Source organism: Solenopsis invicta, chromosome 6 (assembly GCF_016802725.1).
Source record: "Solenopsis invicta isolate M01_SB chromosome 6, UNIL_Sinv_3.0, whole genome shotgun sequence".
Classification (NCBI taxonomy): Eukaryota; Metazoa; Arthropoda; class Insecta; order Hymenoptera; family Formicidae; genus Solenopsis; species Solenopsis invicta.
The window spans coordinates 4123700-4151660 of record NC_052669.1 but is presented as its reverse complement, the minus strand read 5'-3'; the positions used below and the strand labels follow the sequence as shown (position 1 = coordinate 4151660).

Here is a 27961-nt window from a genome sequence, read left to right as displayed (position 1 = left end):
TCTGACAGAGTAATGTCAGATAAGTATTGGCCTAACCGTATTTCTCCGAGTTTCTTTTACCAAATTCGTGTATTTTTTGAAACATTCGCGTTACCGGTTCGCCGAGCAGAGAGATACCATCCCGTCTCACCCATGCAAGCGGATAAAAGTGGCATGCGATCAGATCGGCTGTTTCAGGTTCAGAAGCCAGCTTCAAAAATGACTCGCGTGCCTGTTAAAGGGCTTTCGAGCGGACGACAAACACGTGGCTACACGCGACACTCGGCTGCGCTGTGATTTTCAAACCGTTAACAGCCGGCCGTCGAATAGCGCCGATGCGAACGCCAACAGATTAATGCTAATTTACTCGATATTTACGCTTCTCCTCGACACTGTGGCCGGCCAACATATTTCCATTGTTTTACTACGGTATGTCAATATTGAATAGCGCGCGGCGATAGACGATCGGGATATTTACTATGGCGTTGCCTACGTGTAAGCCTCAAAACGTGAGCGCATGTCGTATGAAACTGATAGATTGTTCGATTATTAAACATAAAATTTGAAGCTCTATACTAAAGCAAATATAAAAAAGTTCCGCTCTCGATTCTGAAACATGTTAGTTTGAATTGAATGATTTTATATTTATTGACAAATGTCTTTTGTATTTCTAGCTGTGCTTCTATCTCGGAGGCTACATTGAATTACATTTTAATATTCAAATAAATCCATTTGCCATTATGTGTACAAATACAACGTTATTAAATCATTTTACTGATGTTTGTTAAGCGAATTCAAACTATGATATGTGAATCGAAGACGTATAACAGGATTCTTGAGAAATTCCTAAATTTTCGGCCCTGAGGAAATCAAGCGCCACCAGAGACACAACAAGATATTATAACGAAGGTGTGTCAACATAGGTCGGAATTCGGTGAATAATTCAATAAAAAGATAAAGAATAAGAGAGAAAGAGAGAGAAAAAGAAAAATAGAATGAGAAACACGATGTTGAATTCACGTACGAAAAATAAAATGGAATATAGATATAAGAAACTGTAGAGAATGGAGTTGACTCATGTATTTTGTATAAATCACAAAAATTTGTTTCTTATTAAAAATTACGTTAAAAAATTATGATACATGTGGAAAGTGAAGGAGACGATTGTACATTGTACATAACTTTTATGAATAATATATTAAATAAATAAATAAATATTTATTAAATTAATTAAATGTTATTAAGATTTAATGTTATTAAGATATAAAGAAGATACATTTTATATACTCTTTTAAAACAAATTTTAATTCGTATACTAACAAGGAACGTTTTTGGCAATCTGCATATTCAAAAAATTCTGAAATATTATACAAATAGAAGTCTTTTTGTAACATAAAAATATTTTTTGTTTGTGTAGTAATAATTAATAATAATTATTAATTAAAAAAAATTTTTAAATTATTAATTATTATTAAATATTATTAATTAAAAAAAAAATTTTTTAATTACTGTTATATTTTTCGAGCTATTTAATTTTCATTCAAAACATTTGTTTCAATCTCTTATAGTTTCAACGATATTCGTTTGGAAAGAAAAAGACTAATTTTTTTCAAAAGGGTGTTTTACCTCTTAAAACTGAAAATGGACACAAACAAAAAATATTTTTGTGTTACTAAAAAACTTCTACTTTGTACTTGTCAAAGTTTTAGAATTTTTTGAATATGCGGGTTATCAAACGTTCCTTGTAAGATCTATATAGAGAGACATTGCGTAGCCCCAACATCAGTTATTAAATCATTACATAATTATGTAATATAAACATTTATTCTAATAATAAACAAGATAATGTATGCAGTGTATGCATTCTCTGCATGCCATTATCCAAAATTTCATGAAGAGTTACGTGTTGTTAATTATACAGCCTCACATCTTCATTATTTTTAATACGAGCTTTAACAATTTATTTCGATGAAGGTGTTAATATGCTCGTATCTTTAATATGAAGTATTTTTTAATTATCCGTTTGATGATATAATAATTGCATGGTGATTTTACATTGTATAATGAAACGAGTTTCACGCGTATCTAAAACGTGTGAAAGACCTTTAATAGCATTTTTATGCACTACGTTTTAATATCTTTTCCATTTTCCACGTGACCGATTACATTTTTATAGAAGCAATTTTGTACACTAATATTTATCGTAAATTCGTATCGTGCGTAGCTGTATAATATTATATATAACATATATTTTAAAGCAGAAGTTTTTGAAGATACGTGTATACATTTTGTCACATTTCAGCAAATAGTTTCTTATTATTTATCTTATTTGATTTACCCATTTGTATTCTGTACTTGATAGAAGCGATGAATGATAAAAGTTATTTGTTTATTAAATTGCAATGTACAAGTGAGCATTGATGTGTAATCAGAATGATTGAAAATTTCTCATTTCTCAGATTCAGAACGTGAAGGATGGGAATAGGGTCGATAGTTTGTTTTCTCAAGAATTTAAGCAATCTGGCGCATTCGAAATCGCTGACCTAGGTTCGTACGACTCTATTCTGCTTAGTCCAGTGCAGTCGGCCGTTCTATTGTCAATAGAAATTCGAAAGCACAAACTGATGACGGCTGAATTGGATATAAAAAGAGTATTTAATTAAATTAGATAAGATTAAAACAAAAATTTTATTTATTGCAATATATTATAAATTTCAATTTTGATAATTTTAGAGTGCACAATTTATTATTATATTATTATATATTTTACGATATTTATTGAATAATGCTGCATTTTCAAACGATATTATCTAAGCACTTAAATATGACGACTCTTTTCTCTTTGATAAATAATTAAATTATTTCGGGTAGTATTATAAGTACCATGTGGCGAAGAGAACGAATTACTATTCTTACGTGATTCAATGTGTTGTTCCCTTTTTTTCCTGTTTATACAGTTTCTTATGGTTTCCAGCACGCTGTGAATTAATGATTCACTTTTTCATAAACAAGAGATTTTCTCATGCACTAGTGCGTCCTTCGCGGCCATTAATTCAAAGTTGATAATCTCTTACATCATTTCTCAAGCCGTCTTGCTATGAAATGCCGCGGTGAATACTTGCGTATATCGCTAGTGTACATATCTTTGTCGCGTGTCTCTGGAGATTTTTCCAGCCGGGGATGAAATGCGGCATGCAATTAGATCCACCTAGCGCGGCATATTTGCGGAACTGCGTGCAAGATACTTTCCAGCCACGCAATTTACATCTCTCCCCAGCCTGCTCTTTTCCCCCTGAGAGTACTTTTGTAAGAATTACTTGTATTCATGCGTTACTTTGTTGTATTAGATCATCGACACGGAGTATCGATGAGATGTGATTCATTCAGCAGACTTGACAAAAACTTTACTTAATTTTGTAAAAATTTTAACGATTTCATTTTTCAGCATTAATGCCATGCACCTATGGAACTCATCGGTATATACTAGTACAATGACACCGCGTTGGCATTGATCAGAATTGCTACTGTCTGCCAACCCAATTATTCCGTAATCAGTCAACCAATGAGACAGAGGCTGTCTGGTTTGTACTGTACGTTCATTACAGATCATAAACATAATTTAATTACATTGGTAATCTCATTCAATGCTTGATTGATTAAGATTACTAGTCTTTCATGCAAAAATTTAATATATCTCTTGCAATGATACGTCATTTTTATTAACTATTATTCACGAAATTTTAACTTTTATATAAAATATTTTAGAATCTTAAAAATATTAATTTATAACACATGTGATTGATACATTTAAAACTATTTGAAATAAACAAAAATGGCTAACGTAAAAATGATATTTTATGTGTCTCTGTATCGTATAAGTTGTTATAAAAATATGAAAGCTATAAGTGACATTAAGTGTTTGTCGTTAAAAAATTTATTATTATTCTTAGAATTTATTGCATAAAAATTATATATCGTAATTTTTTAAATATAAACTTACTACAAACGACTATATTTCTATAAAGCAAAGTCTGCAAATTTTTGTAAATCTTATGTGGGAAACAACTTTGAGAAGGAACGTTTTAATACATTGACGAAAGAAGCTTTTTGTTTTGGCAGAATAAATTTTGTTTAAACGTTTGTTTAATCTGACATTGCAACTTTAATGAAGAAAAATCTCACGTCGCATATCCTTTAGATGGCATCATAACCGGTATCAGACCAACTAGTTTAATCTGTTTTAGGGCGATATATCATTGCTAACGCTTATTCCACAGTCTGTCAGTTCTTCCGGTGCAAAAGAACAATGCTGAGATTTATATGGAAATTTGCCGTTCCTCTTATATTTCATGTATTTTAGTTGGAGATCTCTGGGGTAAAAAAATGTACGTATATAGCATATGTCGTCTCTTCAAGCTCAGTTCGCGAGCATTTTTATCCGCCATTCGATTTGCATTGTAGATTTAACCGGAAAAAGCATATAGAGATTTTTTTAGATAGAATTTTAGTTACACAATGCAACATCAACGCCAAGATTATGAGACTGTCATATGTGTATGTGTGTATATATATATAATATTGATTTTGCATTAACGATTTTCACGTTAATTTCACAAAATTGTTGAATCTTTGTATATACATCAGTTTTCTTGCAATTTAATAAAACAAAAGATAAAATAAAATAAAATCCAATAAGAATGTCGCGTGTTTTATGCGCATGATAAATGTCAAGCAGTAATTAATCAAACTATTCTAAATTAAGTCGCTTCCACACGAAATCGCGCGAAATGACATAGAGCGTGTAAGAATGGTAGAATTTCGCGGTGGATCTATAGCAGAAGCAGAGCTTCACCGACGTTGGTTGGTTAAGTAACGAGCGGTGCATATTTAGCCGTGGCTTCTCTGCAGAGACATGCAAATGTACAGCGATGGCTCCTCTCGGTTGGTTGCCTCTATACTATGTGAAATATACTCCGCTTCATGCTTAATCAAGATTTCGCCGGCCATTATACTCCGGAGAACCATTCTTCATAAAGTTTTGCATTTTGACAAATCTGCGATGTGTAAAGAGAGTATAATATTTTTACATAAATTTTTTACTCTGATTTCTTACTGTTTCCACAATATTTAAATATTATATATTATGTATATATCAATTTATTTGTTTATTCGTATTGCACATGTCTTATTATTACCATTATTTTTAATTTAATTATAAATAATATTTAGCTTTAAAATAATACGGAACATATGAATAATTGATTATAAAAAAAATTGAGTGCCTATTTTTTGGAAAACCGGGAATTTTTTAATTTAAATTTAAATATATATGTATATACAACTTCTTTCGTTTTACTATATTAGAAAGAATTTTTTCTCATGTTTATTTACTAATTATTGATATACAACCATTGTTGTTTTCATTAAATTTCTGAAAAAAAGCAATTTTATATTTAAAGTATATTTTATGTCTAAAGAGATTAGAAAAAGAAAATTAGATTATCAGATTGTTATTGTACACTTACAAACTTTTTTTATTTATGCAATAATATGTGTACATATACATTTTTATACATTTTGATTATTGCAAATAGGATATCCGCAACAGTCTGGATACTCTTTTGTCTTATCTACTTCATGATATCCGATCTGTTTTTCTGGGGCACATTGAAAAAGGGCACATCTAAAATTTATAAAATATTAACATCTAATATTATATCTAAACTCTAAAATGCTAAACTTTATAAATTGCTTAACTCACGCTTTTTCTGTCATTTCTGTTGTTGACCAACATGTCACTTCACAACATTCACAATCGTCATTAATCATCATATTTTTGGGACAATTTACTGTGTAAATGTAAAAAACACTATTATATTAAATTACGTGTAATGAAGAATGTATCGTTAGTTAGAATATGTAAATTACAAAATATTACATTAGTTACAAAATATCACGATATTGTTTTCTTTAAATCGAAAGACATTCATAAAACATAAAGTATCTTGTTCCTTCTTATACAAAAGAGTTTTAAAATTATAATATAAATGTAATATTTAATTAATTGTCAGAAATATGTGATCTTACATAGGTAAACATATAAATTCAATGACTAGTTAATTGAATTATAAATTATATTATAATGATAATTTTACATTGAAATCAAACGTTATTGCGACGCTTGGTGTAATTTATACATACCATATTTTGGTATTTGCATACTGAAATGAATCAAAATAAGAAGTGTCAATGATTTCAAGTATTTCATTTTGTAGAATTACGTTTAATCAGACGAGTAAGCTTTCAATATATATACTTATATGTACATCTCTATTGTTTTCCACTTTGACGTTGAAAAGATTAAATAACGAATAAAAGTTTGTAAATCAAATTTTTAATGCTGAATCGAATTGAATTAGATTGAATCAAATTGTTAAAATACAGGAATATTTTGATTGTATGTGAAATAACATTGCTTAAAGTACGTATTTAAAATAAAATAAAATGAAATAAAATAAAATAAAATAGTTATTTTGTATTTATTATTTTAAATAATTTTTTATGACCTATATTTTATTTTCTAAATTTTTTTATTTTAAATAGAAAAAAGAAAATAATTACTTAATTCAAAATAAATATTTTAAATAAATTTTTACTGCTAATGAAGACGCTAAGGGTTCTAACGAATTAAATACAAACGTTGCGCAATTAGAATGTATGCACTTTCAAGATTAAAATATAACTGTGAAATATTTCGATCGCTATATATTCAACCGTAAGACGAATGCTTATTAAGTTTAATATGTCTTTATTTACCGGTCAAAAGATTATTTTCCTATGGCAGTTTTATCATGAGACCGAATCAAAAGAGCATGAAGGACGCCAATTTTGTTAAGCTGGTTTTAATTGAAGTCACTGAAAAATTCTAAAAGCTTTTAAGAGCTTTATATATGTATAATACGGTTGCAGTTAAATACGTGAAAATAGTTAATGTACATTCAAGTAAACGAAATCATAAAAAACTATTTTGTATTTTAAATTTTTATTTAAAATCCACATTTCATATATTATATTTTAAATAAATTTCTGGGATCTATTTTATATTTTTTTAAATAAGTCGTATCAGAGTTATTTTACTGAACCTTATTAAAATATAACTTTCAATTAGATGGAGTTTTAATATATAATGAAAGATTTCTGAATAAGAAAAAATTATATTGAGTAATATAAAGTAAAAATATAAAGTAAATTAATATAAAGTAAAAGAACATGTATTTCAGTATTTGAAACTTATGTAAAACTGATAGAATTTATTTTATTTAATAAAATAACGTTTTCTTTTACTTCAATAACATGGTTGCACATGTTTTATTTATTAGTGAGAAATACGATTTTATACAATTCGTATTCTAATCTTTTAAATTAAAAATTTTAGAATAGTTTGCTTTGAATCAAAGAGGTTTAAATATCAAATCAAATTGAATCTTATTAATTAAAGCTTTTATTATCTCTATTTTTACATATAAATATTATGTTTACATACAAATATTAAATTTTTTATTAATAAGATTTACTATTTTATTGATAATTATAAGTCTAATGACATGTATGCTAAATTACCGTAAAAATATTATAATTAAAATAGATATTACTTTATTATTCAATTATTACTATTTTAAAAAAATTTTATTTTTATTAAAAGGAAACTATATATTGTATATGTATAGGTATATATATATTTGTAAATGTTGATACTTTATTTATAATTTGGTATATATAATAATTGATAACGAGAGAGAGATTTTACACACACATATACGTATACTTTTATACATTTTATGTATTTGTAATGTATAAGAGGTTATCACATAGGGACTAATATCACATTTTTAATATGTCGTATTAAACTTTACTGCACCGCGGACAACAAACAGGATATTCAGAATTACGTTCTCCAAGATGTTGTCCTGCATTCTTCGCACAATTACACCTAAAGCAAATAATTATACATATTGTACATTAATTGATATTAATTTTATATTAATAGTTGAACAATGTACATGCAATACTTTTATAAATAATAATGTGTAGATGTCACTAAACTTACTCTTCTATTGTATATCTGTTCTGCGATGTGCATGTTACTTTTATACATCTTTCTCGATCTGCTTGAGGAAGTACGTCACGAAGACAGTTCTCTAAAATAATTTTTATGAAGAATTAAGATAAAATAAATAAGAATATATATGTTTATGGCATGTGGGTGTTACTTTCTTACAATAATCAATATACAATATGATAGATGAACGCTATTTTCAGTAATATTAACAATAAATTTGAAATTTTGACCAATGAAAATGTCAAACATAAATATAAAGAGGCAGTCATATTGGACACACAGCGGATTTTAGAGGTGGATAATAATTCTTACAATATATCCAGCTTATTTTTTTCGCGATAAAATTATTTACAATATTTCTGAAAGGGGGATTCTATAGATGCTTCTAACCATCTATCGAAACTATTAAATTGTTTGTCAATTTAATAATATTACATATTTTGATATCATGCAATAACTGTGTTTCAAATCCGATAAAAATGCGGCGCGCAGTTCGCATAAGCCGGAGATTGTAAAAATTATAATTTGGCACTAAGATTCATTGTGACTGATGTAGATTGTCTCGTATTTGTTTGACATTTTCATCTATTAGAAGTTTAAACTTATTATTTAAATTATTTTATTTATTTATTGTACATTGAGAGAGAAAGAGAGAGAAAGAGAGAGAGAGAGAGAAAGAGAGAGAGAGAGATAAAGAGAGAGAATGTTTAAATAAAATTGCGTACCATATTGTGGAACTTGCACTGAGTAGCACACAAATAGCAAAAGAATACAGAGAGACGCAAAATATTTCATTGTGAAATATACGTTGTTACACAGGAGAAAATTAACGAACTATTATGAAGAATTCTAATATCGAACTTAATTTATAGAATATCTTACGTCATAAGTGTCAGGATTGAAGATAAGAATTTAAAACTGTTTGTGTTAAACTTGTTTATGAAACAAGTCTTGACTATTGCCGTGTCATGTAATTTTTTATATTTATATTTTTATTTGATATTATATTTATGTGCGTACTCAGAAGCTAAATTATGTATCTATAAATTACATAAAGAATGATAATAAGTGATTATAATTTTAAAAAATATTTTACATGCATTATATAAATATGTATTTTAATATGTAGATTATTAAAGTTATCGGTATTTTACATTTGTTAAATTATCAACATAAAATTATTAATATAATTGTTTTAATTAATTTGATTTATATAATTTTGTTAATTTAATTTTGGCCCAAATTTTCCATAAATATTATTAAAAATAAATTTTTTAAAAATTAAATTGTCTATTAATTAATTTAAAAATAGATTGATTTAACTTGGGTAAATTGCGTTTTCTCTTATAAATTCATTTCTTATCTGCTTTTATTTGATTCTTAGGATTATTAGTGCGGATAATAATATATTGTTCTTAATTTTCTTTACATCAGACAAGCTTGATCAGATTAAGCTGGATGATATTAAATAAAGGAAGTTCGTGCACGCATTCTGTAAATGGTATTCTCAAGAGGCATTTTGGCGTTGGTCACGTAAGAAGAAGAAATGTAAGCGAGAACGCACTCAGAACTGCGTATCGCGGATATGTTGTCGAAGTAGGCGAGTCCATTCCCAGGGTTTTGTTGAACGGGATTGGTACTGAACCCAAGGGACATGTGCCGAGATATCTATTATGTCAAGAAAGAGCAAAATGAGCTTTTTGGGAATTTTGTTTTGTTCGACGGATTAATCATTTAGTAGGATTCATTTTGGATTCACCATTGAATCTTGATTTGCAAAATAATTTAATAATTATTTTGAATATAATTTTAATTTCCTATAAGTAGTTAACAGTCATATTAAAATATTTGATTTTACGGTTATTACGAAATGAGTACCGTTATAGTGTATTAAGTAAGTGTATTGAGTAAGAGGTCAAAAAATCAATAAGTTATCAATAATGCGAGCAGTTATATATGGAATGATAAGCTGTATCATAACTTAAATTTACATTTGATAACTTTAAGCGTATTTGCACTTTTGAACAGTTTTATTCCGGACAAACCGATATATATTTTTTTGTGAAGTATTTTTAAATAATTTCTCAAAAATAAAAGTTTGATGTTTCTTATTTAGTCTAGATTTAATCTAAATAGTTATTTGAATTGCTATGATTTTTGCATTATATATACATATACTCGTATAGTCTAAAATTCATAAAAATATACACATCGTATATTACATATTTATATATACATATACATATTATTATGAATGTTAGATTTTTAAAAATAATAATAAACGCATTCAACGTATAGGAGCATCTGTTTACAGAATGCTCAATTTATTATCACGGCCAATAAAATATTTAACTCCGAATCGCAAGATATATTAAAATTTAAAAATATTTGGTAGTTGTAGCTTTAAATAGTAATAAAATTTTATTGTACTACTTTTATTGAATCTTCTCCGATGTTTATTGTAATTTCTAGCTACTTGCTTCTTATGCTTAATTAATGTACGTGCATATTATTAATACAAATGTGTTTTTTTAAATAGCTTATGAATATTTAATATGGTGCCAAATGGAAAATGAGATGTCCATGTATTAAAGCAAGAAAGCAATTCGTGCAGGTCGCGTATGAATTTAGAGCGAAACTGAGTAAAATCCATCGCAAAATCCAACGCACAACAGGGTCGTAAATAATCAACGGCTCTTCGGTCCGACAACAATATTGTAACACCGGGACTACCGTTGCCGATAACGTGCGATTGACAGGTCTGTCTCTATCGGCATGTATCCTATCTTCGTCTCTGTGACAGGTGCCGGGTTGCACTGAAAGCGCACGATTCGTATAACGTGAAGATCCCCGATGTCCATGAGCGTGTAATAATTTTCACTCCTCAGCTGCAATAACTCGTCGCCGTCGTTGATACTTGAGAAAAACAAATTTGTGTTGTTTTCCTTTAAAGCTTGTTCCGGTAGTATAGCCGCGTATCTTTTCATTGTTTCCTCCGCATCTTCCGCCGCTTGGCGAGCTTTCTGTAAAAAGGTTTGCAGGAATGACTGTGCTGCGGATCGGACGCAATAATATCGGTAAATCATTTCATGCGTCAAATTATTACAAGGTACAATTGCATCGAAAGCTTTTCCCTCCCTTCTCTATTTGCATTTGACCAGTAACGTCATCGACTTTTTGGAAACCGACATTTCAATATTTCATCTCTCCGACTTTATTCGGTTGTATGCGAGCAATAAAGAAGGAAGTGGGCTATCACTGCCGCGTTCTTACCGCGATCTCCAATTCGTTCTGTTTATCTTCGGCGAGCCTCCGCCATTTCTGGAAGGCAGCCTTATGCACGCTCTTCGCTTTTTCGTATTCCGGGTAAATGTCAGTAGCGAGGCTCTTGTATCCGAATGCGCCAGCTGCGTTGGTATTGCCGTCTCTTCCGTAAGAGCTACCGCCGAGAAACCAGACGGTGTATCCTCGCAAGATTGGATATTGCTTCGTACGCATGTACCAATATAAGGAGAAGTGGAGGGCGAGTTCCTGATTGGGCCCACCCTTCCCGGAATGCTCGCCGAGATGAACGCTCGGTCGACCACCCAGCAAAAGGCACAGTCCCAGACCCCATTTGTCCTTCGTGGGAAACATTTCCCATACCTCCCGGTCGGTCAGAGGGCATACCGGACTCTCCTTCATCTGCTCGTACATCTCCAACTTGGTAATTTTGTTCTCAACCGCCAGGATCATTAACGACGCGATCTTCACATACTCCTGCGCGAATTCCTCGACGGTTCCGCCACGGGTGAGGTTAAATTTCAAAGGAGACAGTCCCAGTTTAAGGACTTTCGTTGCCATACATTCTATAGCGTCAGCGTTGCATGCGATCACATATTGCTTCACGAACTTGTATTTCTTCTTTTCGTCTAATTGGGCATCCGCTGCTGTTGTCCGAGGATTGGATTCCCCTAACAACTCTCGTACGTTCTGTGATACTTTGTCGAAAAGTTTGTACTTTATCAGAATAGCTAGGGCTCTTTGATCCTTCGGGTCATAAACGCATGGACCTCCACCCAATTGTTCTGGTGGTTCTGCTGACATATTAGATGTGAAAAGAGTGATGACTTTAGCTGGATATGCCAGGCGCGCCAGATCACCGCCTAAACATTTTTTTATTACATCCATTATTCATATGCATATACATTTTTAATATTATTATTAGAAAGATCATGCTTGCAGAAAAATTTATTATAGACTTAAAAAAAACATTTTATATATACTATAAGAAAATTATATAATAATATCTAAGAAATATATATCTAAAATATTACGTAGAACTTTTATCTACACATATGCTTTTCTTCTCAAGATATTAATCTTGTTGTTAATCTATATATTATAATCGAAAAATAAGATATTACACATTGATTAATGCAAATTAATTTTAATAATTGTAGTCTTAAGCGCAATATGATTTAGTCGTGAAAGTGACAAAATTAGTTTTATATTACATTTGTTTGCCTAATAGGATTATAGATTTACTTATAGATTTCTTTCTGGAGAAATGCTGATAAGATCTATGAGTTTAAAGTTTCACAAAAGTGGTTAATGAAATTTTCTTGCACCTAAACTACTTGCCTCTTATCGCAGAAAGTTTATTCCTTACGATATTGATCTCTTCAAGAGTTGCATTAGCAGCTTTTAACCTGTTGAGAATTCTTAACTTATCTCTCAATGTAATTGTATCACGCGGGCAGCACAGAAGATCATCTAGATCTTGGGACAGCATAACTATCAATAAATCACGTTTTTTCAGTCGCTTACAATAATTCGCAATTGTCCGTGTAATCTCAATTGCCTTTTCATCCGGCTGTCCTTCCGTTCCGGCTTCGACGAAAGTTACACAACTGTCCAACTTTGGAAAAGCTTCCGGGAAGCTCCACATCATAGAGATCGATTTGCGAGGTACTACAATAAATCCCTTTTTCAGTTGTTTGCCAACCATTCTTTCGAGTGCCGAGCTCATAATAATTGCTTCCTTGCCCCAGCCAACGATATGCAAGTTATTATTTATTTTATACTTGACATTATGAATTATTAATGTCGTACGACCATTATATTTAATCTTCTTAGGAATAATTGCTGACGAATTAACGCATTTTATACCACCATTAATAATAGTACTGAGATCTTGACGGATCTGCATTTGTTTGAGAATTAAAAAAATTATTTAAAGTTTATGTATTAAAGAACAATGTCATGCTTTTAGTAAGTAAATGTTTCACGTCGGACTATCGTAATACTATTGCATTTTATAAATTTTTAATTAATCAAAATTTTAGTACATTACTTTGTACATACGTACAGTTTTAAATGCAACTCAAACATAGTATAAAAGTGGAAAAACAGAATCTTTTCCATGAGAATTAATAATCTAGTATATGAAATATAATAAAATATACCGAGTGTAAAAAAACGTGTTGATAGAGTAAAATAGTATATAATAAAAAAAACAATATACAGTTTTCTTTGTATAATATTAAATAATCAAGAGATATCTTTAATGTTATATTATAACCTGCAACATAGCTGTTTCTCCGTGTAATTTTTTTGTATCTTTGATCTTGTGCCGAGTGGTCGTTTCCATGCGCATTTTTTATCGCTATTTTGTCTAATCGCTTTTGCTTTAAAGAACGTTCCACGTCATTTATGACTTCTTGTCTCTTTTATCGCCCCGATTTTTTGCGCTATGTTTTCTGGTATCAACGGATTGATTGCATTTTGCTTCTTCTCGTATCGCATGATTTAATAATACTTTTATAATTTTGTGAAATTAGTTACCAAAATTAATTCTAATGTCACATTCTGATGTGATTTTGAGTATTACATTTTAGGTTATTAACAATAAGTTGAATATAATTTCAAGTTACTTGGAGTTATTTTGTTTTAATTACGTGAAAATTAAATTAAATTTTTATATCATAAATTATTTTAAAATATAATATTTGTATAAAATTTGTTAAATTGCATATGATTATTGAATTCTTTGTTTGAATGGATTTTTAAAATTAAGGAATGTTTAGTCAGAGTATTAAGTAATAAGAAAGTATTATATTATTTTTATGTTTATCAGTGACAGAAAGTTTTTGTGTTTTCGTTTTCTTATATTCTTGTTTTATATTCTTATCTAATGTTCATATTTTGTTAAATGATATATTTGACAATTATTGTAAAGTGCAGTATAATTATGTTTTAAAATAATGCTGAAGAAATAAAAAGGCGCGGTATAATAAAACAATATTTAAAACTTATTTTTCTTAAAATTTTTTTTAAATTAAATAAATATTAAGATTTATGTGCGACATTGATTATTATTAGAAATTATTTCCAATAGTATAGTATAGTAGTATTGGTACTTTATTCCTTGCGGAGTACACTGCGAACTTCCGCTCCGCTTACATAGTTTCAACATTTTTATAAATTATTTCTAATCAACAGACCGTTTTTTAAAAGTTTTTAAATATTCATTATATTTTTTAAATACTTAAAGTTTAAAAAACTTTGTTGATTGAATTGGTATTACAGTTTTAATTAATTAATTGGTAATGCACGGAAAAATTTCTTTAACAGAGTTTTTCTGATAATAATTTAAATGTTTAATGATTAAAACACTGTTAAAATATCAGTTATCGCAAGTTAATTTTCTGCATTGCTGGCAAATGAACTTGAGGAACTCGAAAATATTCGGAGAGCACGACCGATCGTCGGTGTTAAAACCTGAGTATGCATGCATTAAAAATTGTTTTAGTAATATAGTGCAATTTAAATTGAAAACAACTATATAAAGTTATGTTCGGAAGATTTTTGAACTGATTTAATTTTAATCAAGCGATTTTTAATATGCAACATATATTTGTTATTAGTAATTGTATATTAAGATAATGCTAATATTTTAAATGATGACATATTATTATATGATATAGATTATTAAATCAAAATTTATTTATTAATTTTATGCTGAAATAATAGTAATTATACTTCAAATTGTTATTGCGGTTGATCAAACTTATTCACCGTTGGTAATTTTATATTTTGAAATAGTAAGAATTTTCAGATGGCGCAGTTATCGTACGTAACGACAGAATTGGATACGATATTGGAGTTTCCAGATAGAAGACGTACGTTACAAGAGAATCGAATGGAGGGAATGCGCTAACATGTAAAAGCGCTCTGTGCGCATTCCCTCCATTCGATTCTCTCGTGACTCGCGTCTTCAATTTAGAAACTATAGACGTAGGTGAATACTACATATTGAGTGCTCTGCTGTCTAGCGAATGTAGCGAAATTGAATTGGATAGGTTATGCTATATCTTATTCGAGATATTGCGTTTCTAGAACAATATTAGAATTGTGCGAGTGAAAATATCTGAGACCTTTCTAAAAAAATGATTTGTGTTCAGAAGAATTGAAGCATAAAACAGAACTATGTTCATCAACCGATAAAGTGACAGTGAATTTACTAGTCCGTACGGTAGAGGCTAAAAGATCATACATTCCTGAAAAGAAAATAATGGAAAACCATTACGCCGATTTATTTCGTATCACCTTTATGAAAAACTGTTTTGTCCTATTTCTTTCCTTCACGGCAGCGAGAAGCGCACCGCACGAAGTGACACCGAATATTATAGACATTATGAAGAATGACTCGAATCTATGCCCAGCATTTAAATTTATATATGAGTCAGAAAATGTAAAACCATGTGCATCCGTGACATATCCTGTGACATATTGGAAATATAATCCAGAAACTTTAAATAGTTTCCTGTGTTTAGGAGTTTATGACACAGCATACAAGATTTGCCAATATTCTAGTCAGTTGTCAATTCCTCTTAATAGTACTGCAACATTCAATTCATATGTGGAAAAATATGTTCCTAATGATGATAAAGCCAAGGAAGATTTTTGCAACAATTTACAAGGACTTACATCACTGTATACTAAAGTAGATCAATTTTGGAGGCCATTGGTCCAAAGTCTTAATAGACGTCACACATGTGAACGGATATGCTTTGACTTTCAAAATAATTTTCGTCCACTATGCGCAGTATTTGCTTGGATCAAAAGTATTGATGATGATATGATGAAAAGAGTAAATAAGGTAGAAACGAAATACGATTCTCTTGCAACTGATAAACCGCATGTAAGCCAGTCAAAGGGTGAGATAACAAGTATTGAAACTAATCCAATTGAAGCTAAAAAGATAGAAATAAAAGAATTTAAAGAGCAGGACAGAAAGCAAATTACAGCAGGTTTGAACAACAATAATAATAATGTTAAAGAAGATAACTTAAATATGCCGCCTAGTAATCCACTTCTCGCAGACAGCGAAAAATTGGATGAGGAAAAAACAAAATCTGATACTGAAAAAGTAAATACCATCCAAAAGAAGATAAATAATACCTCAGAGACACAAGTTCATAAATTATCTTCAACATTTAAAGAAAATAAACCGAACAGCGTTAGTACTGAACTCGGCGCTAATGCTGAAACAAAACCCATAAAAAATATTCCTTCAAACGGTGATTCACAAGCACCATCAAGAAATAATGCTATAAATAATAAGGTTGCAAATGAAGAAGACGCAGAGAAATCTAAAGGGCAAAATATTGACGATATAAAACCAAGTACAATATCGGAAAATACACAAGAGCATTATGATGCTGGGAATCCTGATGATAATTTGGAAAATGATGGACTAGATGGTATTATACTAATGAACATGCATTTGTAATATATTGTGGTGAATGTTTGTAAATGTGTATTTGTCCATGTGTTTATACTTTATTCTTTAAAGGGATTAGGCAGTCAAATCGCAAAAATAAGTACATCCAGATTTACCCTTTTACACAATGTTTATTGTTAACATGTTGATAGAAAACAAATTGGTATTAAATATATATATTTAAGAAATGGGGTGATGAAGAGACGATCATATGAGAATTGAAGAAAAGTGCTCTTACTCTTGTAGTGATACAGAATTTAAAAAGTAAGATAGTAACATCTTTCTTGTGGGATGTTGTTCATCAAGCTCATAGTTTTTGTTCAAACCTTAAAAAAAAAAAACAAGAATTGCAACAACATTATTAAAATGGCGGCCAAAAAACGGCGATTTTTTTAAATTAATGGTTACAAAAAATGGTTACAAAAAATTTGTTACAAAAAACGTAATTTTTTAAATACAAAAAATCGAATTTTTATATAAATGTATCAGAGGTTTGTTCGTAAATAACACATGTTTATTATATATTCCAGAATTTTTTCAAATCGATCTAAACTTCCGTTCATAACGCATATATATATATATATATATATATATACACACACACACACATATGCGTTTTTCTCGGAAAAAAAAAATATATATATATATATACACGTATATATATATATATATATACACGTACATATATATATATATATATACATATATATATATATATATATATATAATATTATTTTTTTATCTACATGCTAGGACAATAAACATTGAGTGAAAGGGTGAATTTGGATGTGCTTAAATTTCTTTAAAATTGACTTATAAAGAAAAACTTTATTTTTGACTGCCTAATCCCCTTAAAATATGTAAAAATTATTTTCAATTAAAATAATAAATTGAAACATTATTACATATTTTTCTAAATTTTATATTTTGCTTACTTTTTTTTATACAAAAATAATGTAAAAATGATGTACATGAATAATGTATGTTATGTAAATTATGTTCAAGTTATAAAATATTTTTATGCATTTATATTGAAAAATAATGTATATATAAAGATATGTTAGAAAAATATTATATATACATATATATAATTCAATACATTTATTATATGTTTTAAAGGTTTTATAAAAATTATATCTTATATTATATATATTTTTTAGATATAGATGATACAATTCAACATCCAGAAACAGGTAAGAATGTTCAATTGTTTTTGTATTAATTATTTCATACAATTATCTATTTACGCGTGTATTTTTTCTAAAAGGAAATCAAAATGAAAATATACAAGAAGTCTCTGAACGGAAGAATAATAATGCTAGAATAGAGTATTCCAACATGAGAGTGGAAGATGATTCTCATTTCTTTACTTATTTTACTGTGATTACCTTGGCGTGTCTTGCTGGATATATAGGTTATCATAATAAACAGAAGGTTAATAAAATTTGTGCATTTTTATTTACACATTTGTGATTGTTTTTTCATATATAAAATAATTCTATTTATGTTTCAGATACTTGCTATTGTATTAGAGGGTCGAAGATCAAGAAACAATCGTAGTAGACGGCGACCGAGTACAGCCAGCTACCGAAAACTGGATTGTACACTTGAAGAAGCCGTTACGTCGCAATGTAATGCTAATGTTACTCATGTCATATATTAATGCGAGTAGAATATTACAAATTTTATAATGTCTGTATTATAGTATAACAACTGTAATATATTTTGTATTTAAGCACACGTACTTTCAGTATAATATTATTTAATTTTCTAAAAGTTTTATATTTTGGCAATGAAACGATCCGCAATAATAATGAAACTTATGAATAGTATATGATATAGCAATGATATAATAATGATTCGATATCAGAGAATCTAATTAAGTAAAAATTTTTTTTACATTATATCAAGAGTTAAACGTTTGATTTATTTATAAAACTTAATGATGTGATATCGGAGAATGTAATTAAGTAAATATTTTATATTGAGTTAAATATTTGATTTATACAACTTTCATTATGTTACGATTAATTTCAAGCAAACAAATTGTAGTATGTTTACAAATTGGCATCGATTGTGTCATAAAACTACATTACTTTGCTATATTTCTGTTAGTATTCTATCAATATCAAATGTCAGATTCTATATCAAATTATTTCTGTTGACAAAGTACCAGACACTTTATAAAATGTTTCCGACAGACTTTGCTGTATTAACCTATTGTTGAAGTTCGCAAAAGTTTTCAATTTTGATTAAAAAAAGAATATAATCAAATAAAATATGGAAAGTTATTATTATTTTTTGTTTAATATATTTCTAGCTTTTAATGGCGTGTTATTCATGCACAATTAAAGTATACTGCATAATATTAAGAAAACAACATATTATACGTATTTCAAATTTAGCAATTTATGAAGAAACATAATACGATATAATTATGACTAAATATGACACGCTAAATATGGCTAATCATTGATAAAACTCACTATTAGACAATCTGTCGATTATAAATAGTTGTTAATTAATTTAATGATATAACAGTTGATCACTTGATGTAGTACACGCAATTTCTAATCGATACATTTATATTTTATTTCTAATCAATACTATATGACACGTTATATCGCCATAATTTATAAACTACAAATTAATCTAATTACTTTATGTTGCTTATTTTATTATCAATGTTCCTCCGTTTGGTAAGTGAAATTTTAGAAAGTTTCACGATGAATCTTTTTAATCCGTCAATTTGAAGTGCTTGAAAATGGGTCTAGTTATCTTGGCGAAAAATGAAAAAAAAAGTGAAAACAATTACACGCGTATCGCTGAAAAACTTGTTGGTATGCTATTTCGTCTTTTACGAAATTTAAATACAATCTAATATTCAAGTTTTTTTCTCTTCTTTTTGACGATGTTCTGAATTACAGTTAGAATTATTATATATATATATTTTTAGGCTCTTCTTATAACACATATTGTATTTTGCAAATGCATTTTTATGTTAGGTTTTTATTTTTATATTAGCTCTCTATTTTAGAAGTTATTCCGAGACATTGATCGGTTGAACTGAGATATCTGATCGGTTTGGTAATTTTTGTATGCAGGTGTAATGTGATGTTCTAATCAATCTCTTTCAACATCGTTTAATGTCGTCAAACTATTATTATTTGTCATGTATTTATAAGTGCTTTATTTCATATATAAGCTATTTAATTTTTTCTTTTATTTCTACTTATTTGTATGACTTGATTAAATTGGTCCAGTAATAATATCATTTGATTTTTTCTCAAGTTTGTTTTACTATGTAAATGATTTCTTTTAAACCCAATCTTAAATCTTCTCTGCTATGTTTTTGAATTTTTACTAGTAAGTTGTATTCGTCTTCAAATTTCTCGTATGAGATATACTGAATTCCTGATTCAATCGGTGACAGTTAATTTTTCAAGCAATTTAATTGATTGATCTCTGATACTTTTGATTTACAAATAGTATATGTACTTTATTTTATGTGCTGCAATAATAATGATTTCATCCAAGTTATAACTAGCAGAATACAGAAAATTATAAGATAAATTTATTATCTAAGAAATTTTGTATTTTAACTTTTCTGCTTCTATATGTTCTCCGTAAATGTCAGAAGTATTATTAAGTCGTGAAATTTTGTTGTTGAAAACTAGTATCTTTATATCTTTTTCAAATCTCTCTTTAGATGCTTGAATTTCTTTTTTTATACTTATTAAATATAATAATTTGTTTGTATTAATACTTAATATTCTCTTGATAAATGAATGTATTTCTTTATCTTACTTTACTATCTAATAGTTATATGTTATATTATTACACATTTTTGTCTTTGTTCATCTATATTCTACAAAAATAAAATTTATTATGCGATTTTAGATACGTGCTATAATTTTTTGTATTATTACACAATCTTAAATCTTGAATATTTGCTAGAAGAATTACTTAATTATAAAGGTAATATTAATATTCGGTAATTACCGCTATATTTTTTAGCAAAAAACCGTCCAATTATATTCAATTAAAATTTGCTACCCTTGTAAATCTTTACATGCAATTTACAATGGATTTAATAATAGTATATGAAATAAATAGTATCATAAGAGATATGTATGCGTGTGTGTTTATGTGTGTGAGAATTATATTTTTAATTAAAAAAGGCATCTTTAATACCTAGTTACTATATTTTTCCAGAAGTCTGTAATGTTAACTTTAATATACTTCATTATTATTACCGCAATAAAAAAGAAATATATATATATGATTCTTTTATAGCATGCAAGAGAGGATATTTAAAGCGCTACAAATTATTATTCCTAAAATTAGGTATTATAGCAAAGAATGTTCTTGACGAAAGTTGTATGTAAGGTCAAACGTATTAAGATACGTTTATCAAGAAATTAATAATTTGCCAGATATTTTATACTTTTTTATATCAAAATAAGCCAGAATAAAATATAATATATTTTGTACTGTCTTTTTGATAATTCTCTCTTAATACTTTTGTATGTGGAAAAATTAAAAGCATTATATTATGAAAAAAAATCACGCAATTGTTTTAAATGATACTTTTTGATTAAAAAAAAACTAATTTTTACAAAAATTAATTTTACTATTATTTGCTTTTTTTCAAACAATACACAACTTTTATCTAAAACATTCTTTGTCATAATGCACACTTTCAGTTTTCAACTCTTTAAATAACTTATATGTCCCATATTATATAATATAATAATGTAGTTATTTCTGGATTGTTTAAAATATTTATATAGAATATATGCATATGTAAATTAAAATTAAATATATCTAATTATATATTTTCATATTGATTCTATTTAATATATGATAAAATTTATATAAACTTTAATTATACATATACATAACGTATACTTTTTTTAGAAATAGTGTTATTGCATTTGAATGTTATGAAGCTAAAATGTTATGTTGCAATATAATAATTTTCTTCGATAATTTTGGTTTTATTATTATTTTGATATTAAAGTTATAAGAAACTACAAAGCAGCCTTTAAAAAGTATTTAGAATACAATATATTTATGTAAAACTGTAGTGATTTTGAAATACAAAAACTTAGTTAAAGAAAAAAAGATAAATTATTGCTAAAAATATTATTTATTAATTAGTATATATAAATATCAACAATTCTTATACATTTTTAAATGTTTTTATTAATGTGTATTAACTGCTAAAAAGGATTGGTTTTTTTATGCAATTTTTATATAAATAAAATTAAAAATGTTTTATTTAAGAATATTTTTAAAAGTGTATGGAATATGTTTAAACTAAAATATATATAAATACGTAAAATAACATTATTTTTAAATTTATATTGAGCAAAATTTACATTTGTAATAAAATTAATATTGTTAATATTATTCAATAGCAGTTTAAAATTTTATTTATGAAAAGCATTAGATAGATTTTAAAATTAAGTTTTGGATTTTAATTAAAAGGGGCTTTTAATTTTTTTATCTATTTTCTCAATTTATATAATCTCGCACTCGCGCGCGTGTTTATCACTAAAACAAATGCTACTAGATAAATTTTAATTTTTTTTCAATAGCATTACAGAAATATTCTTATAATAATATGACATATGCATCAGTTTTGATTGTTTCATTAAACATTTGAATCAGTTTTGATTGTTTCATTAAACATTTGAAGCGTTATCGCTAAAAGTAATGGATAATAAAAAAAAATTGAAAACGTTTATTGATTCGTTTATGACCTAAACATAGAATTATGATTATTGCAGATTGTGCAATGTGCAGATTTATATCCATAGTGAAATATGCTGTGGTATTACTTATGTGACCTGATAATATTGAGCTTATCGTGTTTTAAGAAACTGTTGTGTTATGCATTGATTATACGTTGGTAAGATATTGTATTTATGAGTCTGTGAATAAGTAATAATATACATATAATATATCTAGTATAAAACAATCATTTTAATGACATAAATAGCACAATTTTTCGTAAAATTTGTAATCCAAGAACATATTATGTTTAATAAAATATTTATGTATCCGAAAAATTTATATCCAATTAATATTTGTATTAAAACGAAAAAGTTCAATGTTAAATATTTATATTTATTTCTTAGTATCCGTTATACATGAAACTTTTTATCTACGCAATAAGTACCATCTTTACTGTGATATTTTATCCAGTTTAGGTAATCCGTGTTCTTCACATATACACCTGGCATCCCAGGATCAGCGCATCCAATACCCCAAGAAACTATTCCTGTTAAAATAATAGCAGAGACCCTATTTGAAAACAGAACTATAAAATTTATAGCACATATATACGATAACTATACCCAATGACCTACTTGCTGTTTCTAAGTAGTTACATGGTGAATTGAATAAATAACATGTGTGTTGTATAGACTGTCAACATGACTTGTTTGCAACAAGTGAGTACTCATTTTATTTTTTTGTTGTGATAATGAAGTAGAATTTTTGTGATTATATTTCTTATGATTTAACACTCAGATAATCAAATGAGAACAACATAATATTTTGTTGTCATGTATGCCGCATTCAATTTTGGGAATCTAAAAGGACAAGCTGTTTCCACAAACTGTCTTGTTTTGCAGATGCGTTAGATTCCGATGTCAAAAAATTGACAACAAGTTCACAATACACATGTAGTGCATTAATTTCCGATATTAAAGCTCGTTTGATTATCTAAGTATTTCGTGGAAAAGTTACTACTTTCTATAACTATCAAATGATGATTATTAATCTTCACAGTTCATATTATTGTAGTTTTGTATTTATGCTTAACATAATTTATATTTTTGTCATAACGTCCTGCTAAAAAAAAAAAAAAAATTTTTTTTGTAAGGTAGAAGCAATATAATCTAGATCAATAAAAAGTACACATACATTGATTGTAATGGTTTTTCGGTAATTTTATTCAGTAGTTTGGTAATTTTTATTTCAGATTATAAATTTTAATCTATCTATTAAATTGCGATTCATAAGTCATAGTTTTAAGAGGAAGAAGTTAAGATAAGTCAAATTTTTTATTTAATGAATTGTTGACCATGATAGTTTCTTTGTGTACTTTTATATGTTAATATGTCAATAAACAATAGGTTAATAAACTTTTAATTTTAACATTGATTTTCCATTTTTCTATCACTTTCTGTTAAAAAGAGAAAAATATATAATTAGACCATATTGCGTAGAGAAAAAAGGGGTATCTCCGTTATTATGTAATGAATTCTAACAATTGCTTATAAGACATTAAGTAATAAGTATTTCATTACTTTGAGTCTAGAATCTATTAAACAACACTTTGACGAATATAATCGTTCAAGTTTCAATATAAAAAAAAAGTAATTATAAACAAAGTTATTCAATAAAATGGAAACGAGTGCCATGTTACCTTCTTCTCCTCTACATGTATATGTACTCAATATGATCTACATGATATTTTTTTCAAAAGTCTTCATTGTATCCTTGTAAATATTTAAAATTTTCCAATATTTTAAATTAATGTTTAAAAATGTTTCTTAACTTAAATCAGTTTTTAATTTTAAACTCAGCAAAAAATTAGAAAAATTTTCAAATCTCAGGTAAGCCATATAGGGTACAATTACCTTTATAGATGTATGTATGTATTTCATCTGAGATAATTTTTAAAAACACGATTAAAATGCGTTTGCACATGTGCATATACACACACACGCATTGCATCATAATTGATGGTGTTCTTACCAGCTATTTCATATTTTCCATCCGTTCTTTGATATAGCAGAGGTCCGCCACTATCGCCCTGAAAATTTAATATTAATATTTTTTAAACGCAATATATATAATGTATAATATGTATGTATGGATTTGCTGAAAAGACGTATTTAAATAACTTCTATTTTGTATTTCTGGATTTATAGATTGTTCACAAACAACTATTGAACACATAATAAAAGAAAACTTAGGAAAAGTTATCTTTAATGTTTACACAATAAAAAAAGTGTTTAATATTAATTTGGTCACAAAGTATAATAAAACATTAAACTTGATCATGGCATAATACCTGGCATGCATCAGTATTATCATTGTAAGCACATATCATCGAGTCTGTGATATGATCTCCAAGTGAAGTATTCTTACATGTGTCATGTGCCATTACTTTCAGGGTGGCTTCAAGCAAAAATCGGGAAGATTTTGCTTCTACTTGGACACGTCCCCAACCGGCAACTTGGACATTTTCTCCCGTATATTCAGAATCTATCATTAAAAATTTATTTTTATTGCTCTTTTTCATATTTAAAAAATGCTAATATGTATGCACATATGTGTGTGTTAAAATATAAAACAAATATAAATATTTTATTTAATTCTAAACGTCTTTAAATTTAATATTTAATTTACATTTAATTAAACATCTTAAATATTATGAAGAAGCTATACAAAAATCTGACCTTTATGTGGGAGGCACACAGGTCTTACGTCTTCATCGAATTCAACTTCATGTAGTAGTCGAATCAAGGCAATGTCATTTGTATCATGAAGAAAATCACTGCTAAAATCTTCATGTAAAATTACTTTATCGATTGCTGCTATATATCCCTCGTCTTCGTTTTCAATATCGTGCATACCTACTCCGATTGAGATATCGGTATGTTTTGTCCTATGCAAATCACCAAAAAAATATAAAAATCAGAATTTTTTACATTTATTTCTTACGGAAAAAAACTTAAGAATACGAAAAAATTACTGGAATACTGTTGAAGAACTGCAGTTTTTATAGTATACCAATAATTTTTTTGCATTTTTGTAGTTTTTTTCCGTAAGGTATAATATAATACACTGGCGTATATTTGTTCTCACCGCACAAACTTAATAATTATAATAATAAATTATAACATAGTATAATGTACGATTAATACAATTTATTACTTTTCTTTGTCGATAATATTATTATTAACAAAAATATATAACTCTACATGTTTAAGAGTAGAGTTATATAAATATATGTAGAGTTCAAACATGCAGAGTTTTTGAAATGTACGTGTAACAAATTAAAGTTAAGATTTAATGTTTATTTATCTACGTTCTTTGTATGCATTTTAGTGTTTTAATGATTGATAAAATAAGTAACTTTTATATATTATAGCCGCGCATTGACTTTGGTATTGCGTATAAATTTTTTAAGAAAGTACACTAAAAGCAAAAGTGACATTAGATAAAACACACGATAGTGATAAGCACATTTTTAATTTTTCCAAGAAGAAATTAATAAGATACCATTTAACACAATGTCCTGCTGTTAACACATATCGATTATTAATTAATGTTCCTCCGCAGTGAAGGTTTCCCTTATTAAGAATTGCCACTATCCAAGGAAATATATGCGGGATTGTTATTTTTCCTCCGACAATACGATTTGAGATTCCTCCTGTTACTCCACATTCTGTTATAAGAAGATTTATTAAATTAACATTTTATATACATATATGCAATGATTATGTGATACAATGTCATTACTAGACTGTATTGTACTAGAGTTCTTATAATATAAGAGTTGTACAAGACTGTCGTTATATACAACCACGTTAAAATTAATTTGGTGACACTGATTTTATCATATTTAGGTTACTACTACTTTAGATGATGTGGAAAGTAGAATGTATGTCAATATGTATACAATTAATAATTTAACAGTATGCTGCATTAATTTAAATAGATAATTTATACTCTCTAAATCGAAATCGGTGTATTATTCACTGAAAGTGTTTTATTCAGTGGATACTCTGATTTTAGCACTATGTAACTATATTAATTAGTGATATATGCATTATCTTTCAGTGATAATACACCGATTCCGGTTAGTGAGAATACTTCCTTCTTAAGCGGAATCGTTAAAAGCCAGTGAATAATCACTGGTAATCATAATTAGCAAAATAAGTATAGCACTGCAAATCAGTAAGATTTTATTGATTCAGATTTAGAGAGTATATAACGTTGTCAACGATAAAAAAATACCAGATTAAATAACACCTGCTGTATTAATTGTTGTTTCTTTTATTAAATGCAATCTTTAAAATTCGCGATTTAGCTGTTACATATGACTAATTTTAGGCAACCAATAAAAAAATCTCATTGGCTTTTATTATGGTTTTTATTATAACTCTGTATTGCACATGTCTTATGATACTTTGTCGCAAAATTGTCAAAAAAACTTTGTATTGAAATTTTTTTAGCAAAATTTGTTAAAACCTTTATTTTGCAACTTTTATTTATTTATGTAACATATATCTTATACATATAGTATATAAACGAGTTCATATATTATTACCTTTACAAAGTGTAGCTAATGTGAAATTAATTAAATGTAAATATTTATTAAATTTAATTTTAGAGTAAAAGCTATTTACTATTGATGCTTATATATTTTTTTATGCGAATTACATGCGCGTATATTTATATAATTTTAATACGATCTTTACCGCATTCTGGATTTACTTGTAGTTGTATCTTGCGACGTTTTAGCGTACGTGCCGCCTGAAAAAGAGCACAATGCAATTATTCGATAAGCAGTGAATTATTAGTCGCGCTGCACATCGACTTGTCCTTGTGATAATTTTATTTAATTACTCTCTCAACGAACGTCTAGGATCAGAAGGATGCTGATTACGGTCGTCAGAGTCAAATGAGGCTTCATGACGCGCGATTTCCGTTGATGTTTCACTTTCTGAAAACAGCACGAGGCGATTACTGAGCGCAACACTGGGAACACTCTGTTCTATATCAAGTCGCGAATAACAGCGGCAACCAATTTCGATGCTGCATCATTGCTGAGTGGCACCTCAGCGTTCATATCACCTCGTTCGCGTTTTATATTTCGACGAGCGTATACGAATAAATCGCTATTCTCATTAATATTGGAACGGTACATTGACAAACAATAGATTTAACGAATGATTGCACAGCACAAAATACGTTACAGTCTTCATAACTCAAATTAATTGAATTGAAATATAGATTTCTGAATATACAATTTTTACAAAAAAATAAATAAGATATTTGTATAAAAA

The 27961-nt window shown here is 28.0% G+C and overlaps 2 protein-coding genes, 1 long non-coding RNA gene and 1 pseudogene across 3 annotated transcripts; 1 reads left to right on the top strand and 3 right to left on the bottom strand.

Moving 5' to 3' along the window:
• Positions 1-7713: 7713 nt before the first annotated feature.
• On the bottom strand, positions 7714-8978 carry LOC105193905. The gene is made up of 3 exons (XR_850623.3): positions 8824-8978; positions 8087-8177; positions 7714-7969 (listed from the first exon to the last, which is right to left on the bottom strand). It is a non-coding gene; the product is annotated as an uncharacterized LOC105193905 (long non-coding RNA).
• Positions 8979-10316: 1338 nt separating this feature from the next.
• On the bottom strand, positions 10317-15637 carry LOC105193931 (annotated as a pseudogene).
• Positions 15364-21145, top strand: LOC105193904 (trans-Golgi network integral membrane protein 2). The gene is made up of 4 exons (XM_011158594.3): positions 15364-16845; positions 18026-18058; positions 18133-18299; positions 18379-21145. Exons 1-4 carry the CDS (start codon positions 15654-15656, stop codon positions 18526-18528), a joined length of 1542 nt encoding a protein of 513 aa, XP_011156896.2. The 5' UTR covers positions 15364-15653; the 3' UTR covers positions 18529-21145.
• A 1834-nt stretch (positions 21146-22979) lies between these two features.
• LOC113003006 (trypsin-1) lies at positions 22980-27753 on the bottom strand. The gene is made up of 7 exons (XM_026130559.2): positions 27535-27753; positions 27374-27428; positions 26172-26337; positions 25346-25554; positions 24958-25151; positions 24639-24696; positions 22980-23154 (listed from the first exon to the last, which is right to left on the bottom strand). The coding sequence occupies exons 1-7, from the start codon at positions 27586-27588 to the stop codon at positions 23018-23020; spliced, it is 873 nt and encodes a 290-aa protein (XP_025986344.1). The 5' UTR covers positions 27589-27753; the 3' UTR covers positions 22980-23017.
• Positions 27754-27961: the final 208 nt, after the last annotated feature.